Source organism: Limulus polyphemus, unplaced genomic scaffold (genome assembly GCF_000517525.1).
Source record: "Limulus polyphemus unplaced genomic scaffold, Limulus_polyphemus-2.1.2 Scaffold2526, whole genome shotgun sequence".
NCBI classification, from domain to species: domain Eukaryota; kingdom Metazoa; phylum Arthropoda; class Merostomata; order Xiphosura; family Limulidae; genus Limulus; species Limulus polyphemus.
The window spans coordinates 166,333-170,987 of NW_013668136.1; the positions used below are offsets into that span (position 1 = coordinate 166,333).

The window sequence follows — 4,655 nt, forward strand, 5'->3', positions numbered from 1 at the left end:
TTCGATACCCGTGGTTGGCAGAGCACAGGTAGCCCATTGTGTAGCTTTGTGCATAATTACAAACAAACTCTCCTAAAAATACTGTTTTTGTTAAGACTGGAACTATGATGTGTAAATAACACTAGCCATATCCTAATAATAAGCAACATATAACTCTCACAATACAACAATTATTACAATAGCGACATCATGATGTGCTGTAATAATGATTTTGATCAATAGATTTTCTTTCTTTTCTTCGCAACTGACAACACTTCCAACGAACTGTATTTTTTACTTATTGTTGTCTTGTCTATAACATCCCTGAGAATTCACTAAACTGACGCAATAAGAGCACAGCTGTCAACGACTATTGATCATGTTTCGCGCTCAGAATAACATTCAAATATTTGCTGATTTTTATCCGCTGTTACTGTATCCAACCTTTACCTTGACTAGTTTGAAACAAACAAGTTCTGGTCAAAGAATGTCTTATCCTCTTTTAACAAACATATTGGAGTAATACATATTCACTTTTCTTTGCACATTCCTAGACTAGGAATTTTATTTTTGTCTCTTGAAGATATATATGAAACAACTTCTACAATATTTATTGTTGTCCATTTTAATATTTTCTGTTCTGATCGTTTATCTTCTGCACTGTCCTATAGATTCTTTGTAATTTGTTATTTTGTGTAATAATTACTTACTGCTCCCCCTCCCCGATGTTATTATCAGTCGTAATCTTGAACATCCAGATAATTTACATCGTGCATTGAGAAAATAGTTGATGGTATGTACAGAGCCAAATCTTAAGGAAATAATAGTAGGCCATTATTCGAAGATCATTTAATTACGTAACTCATACATTTCTTTACCTATTGACTAACTTAGTCTTTAATCAATGTGCTTATTGTGTGTTATTCAGAACATTAATTACTACAATCACACGATGTGACACACACTCCTCTTACAAGTTGTTTAACAAAGTCCTTAAGTAACTTTTTGGGACGATTTGTTTGTTTGTAATTAAGCACAAAGCTACAGAATGGGCTATCTGTGCTCTGCCAACCACGGGTATCGAAACCAGCGTTGTAAGTCCGCAGACATACCGCTGTGCCACTGGGGGACTTTTGGGACGAAGCTATCGATAGTACATTACCCATAGTTTACTGCTACTCATGGGTGATATCCGGAATGTTACTACGTTTTTTATCGTTCTATTTTGAACAGATTTCTATCTGTTGTAATTTAAAACAAAGCATCTTTAAACCGGTCTTTAAAGTTTTGTTTTTGTTTTTATAATCAGTCACAGTTGCATAACGTTCTCCTAATTTGTTTCGATTTTTAGAAAATGTCATGAAACATTTGGAAAAGTGCTTACGTAATATTGTCAAATAGCATTATATATATTAAATATATTTTATTACGTAATATTGTCAAATAGCATTATATATATTAAATATATTTTATTACGTAATATTGTCAAATAGCATTATATATATACATTAAATATATTTTTATTACGTAATATTGTCAAATAGCATTATATATATATTAAATATATTTTTATTACGTAATATTGTCAAATAGCATTAGATATATTTTTATTACGTAATATTGTCAAATAGCATTAAATATATTTTTATTACGTAATATTGTCAAATAGCATTAGATATATTTTTATTACGTAATATTGTCAAATAGCATTAGATATATTTTTATTACGTAATATTGTCAAATAGCATTAAATATATTTTTATTATGTAATATTGTCAAATAGCATTAAATATATTTTTATTACGTAATAAAATAAAATAATAATTTTAAAAAAAACATCAAGTGTTTCGACATTAATCGTTTTTTTTTCGTTATTTAGATCAAACTATAGAACATTTTCATTAAGAATACAAAATGAGAATTGTAATAAAAACGTAATGATCTTAACAATGTGTACCTTAAATTAGGTATACCCGATCATTCCTTTAACGTTTAATGTTACTGTCATTGATTGTATTAGGTTGAATGTTTAATACATCAGTTTTTATTATTATACTTTTATTAGAGAGATTATTTTGTCATTGTTAACTTATTACATGGATTTAGGACTAAACTAAGTCTCTTAAGCTGGCTGAACCTTGTGAGATATTATTGGATTTACACCTTAAAAAATCGGTAACAGCAAGAAGACCCAACTAACAAAACAATACATTCTAATCTTTATAAGTAAGAACGTGAAAAACAGTATGATTTGATTACTTACACTCATTATCGAGTAATCTTCATTTTGGATCTAAATAAGTAGCTTGCTCTGATCAGAAGTTAATATTAAATTGCTCCTGTTAAATACATACTATTCACAAAATAATAAATATTACAGAATTCATACTAGTAGCTTGCTCTGATCAGAAGTTAATATTAAATTGCTCCTGTTAAATACATACCATTCACAAAATAATAAATATTACAGAATTCATACTAGTAGCTTGCTCTGATCAGAAGTTAATATTGAATTGCTCCTGTTAAATACATACCATTCACAAAATAATAAATATTACAGAATTCATACTAATAACCTTTTTTTTTCTTTTTATTCCTGTAAACTCCGGGTGGAGCATAAGGCCGCAACAACACCTCGCCAACGGAAGTTGTTGTTTCAGTTACTTGTAGCAGGTTGTTTTTTTTTTTACGGGGTGGAGTTGCTAGCCCCGCGCCCAACCCTCCTCCTTTCTCATCCTGGACTTGGGACCAGGCAATGGTGGAGGTGAGCATGTTTGGTGTGACGGGGATTCGAACCCGCGACCCTCAGATTACGAGTCGAGCGCCCTAACCACCTGGAGTAATAACCTTACGGATGTATTATAATCGTACATGCAGAGCAATATTTTGCTAATGTGGTATAACTGGATCCGTCATCCAAATTATTGTGTGAAAACGTGTTCACGTGCGCAGTAATTAGTTTTATTTATTGATGCGCTCAATTAGTTATTCACAATCCAGCAGATCACTATATATATAAATGATGTATATACTGTTTATATATGTGGAACGATAATAATCTGTTCGGAATGATAGTTTTTCTTGATTCAGAAAACTGCCATACAAGTTTGTATATTAAGAGACAGTGTTTGTGTTGCTAGGAAACGAGCTACATTAGGAATGATGAACGTATATACGATGTTGCTATAAAATATGTGACAGAAAAATGCAGTAGTTAGAGAAATGGCCCAAGTTTGTGCAGAATAATATATATATATATATGTTCTATGTGTACTAAACTTTACTTTAAAAAATCAATATAACAACAGCTTTCTCAAGGTTGCAAAGAGAATGTACCGAATACTTTGTTTAACGTCTCTGGAGGATTCAAGCTGAAAGCCGTAACGGTGATTGTATTTTTTTCTTTATATTTACTAAAACGTTTTAGAAAGAAGACTACACGCTAAGAAGTAAAATATGTAACTTATGATACGAAAAAAGACAAACGAAAATCGGAAGATGGATTGGTTAATATATATACAAGGAGAGTGTTAAATAAACAAACCAGAGGAATGAAAACAGCGATTCAAAGTCACAGGTAATTTGGTTACTAGGCAAGCAAACAATAAGAGTACTTAAACAAACTGATGAAGGGATCGATAATAGAAGTATTATAAATTACGGTATCTTTGTATCGAATTATTGATAATTGTCGCTAAGTAAAGTTGTTAAAAAAGAGCTTTAATTTTATATTTACATAAGATGTTTGTGACAATTTTTCTCAAAATAAAACGTATACACGTGACTCGATTCAAAGCTAGTATTTTAAAGTTCATTGGATAATTCTGAGCAGAATAAAAGTATTCACTTACCATGGATTGCATCAACTTGATAGAAAGTGACCAAACAGAACAAAATGAAACACATATTTAGTTTCTTAAAGCTTCTGGTCATCCAAAATGACCTATGTATCCTTTTAGATAACATTTTACCCAAATCTGTTGAAACTTGTTAGGTATGACGCGAAAGCCTACAAAGCTTTTACTTCTTATGATTTAGTTTATCTAGGACTAAATATTTGCTTAGGCTGATGAAATAAGTTTGATTTTCAACAAGAACTGGCAGGCCATGCCACCCTACCGTGCTTCAATTTTTATTGTTATTTGAGCCACAGCTAGTGAACTTGTGCGCGTGTTCAAAAATACAAGTTCAAGAGTCTCTGTGATTATAACAGTGCAACATTCAACTACATAGCAACCTTAACTACGTAATCGATACGTCAGTTCAGCAACATCCAATAGCAGTATGGTACATGGCCAAACAACCAAATGAAAAAGCAAGAAAATCTACGGAGAGCTTTACCGTAAAAAAAAAGAAAAAAGATTACATTAAGAGCAGAAAAAATAAAAACAATTTTCTTCTAAAGAAAGAGTATTAGATGCTTTTAAAAGGTAGATTTAAAATTTATAATGTATTTCGGAGAAAATTGATCGCAGTGGAAGTTGGTTTTTTGTTTATCATACGAAAAGTTTCATAAAGCGACTAATGCAACCGCAAGACATAAAATACAAAAAAGGAGTTATTTCTTGTATTTCATAATTCGTGCAAAGACTCTTACAAAATTATGGAATAACGTGACAAAAGCTGAAAAAATACGTTTTTCAAGACGTACTTAATAAAATAATCAGAGTATGGGG

The 4,655-nt window shown here is 31.0% G+C and overlaps 1 protein-coding gene across 1 annotated transcript in view; it reads right to left on the reverse strand.

Moving 5' to 3' along the window:
• LOC106467202 (locomotion-related protein Hikaru genki-like) overlaps positions 1-4,155 on the reverse strand; it is a 70,405-nt gene extending 66,250 nt beyond the window's left edge. Inside the window, exon 1 of the mRNA XM_013927527.2 lies at positions 3,831-4,155. Within this exon, the coding sequence (XP_013782981.2) occupies positions 3,831-3,945 (115 nt within the window). The 5' untranslated portion in view covers positions 3,946-4,155. The remainder of the gene's footprint in view (positions 1-3,830) is intronic.
• Positions 4,156-4,655: the final 500 nt, after the last annotated feature.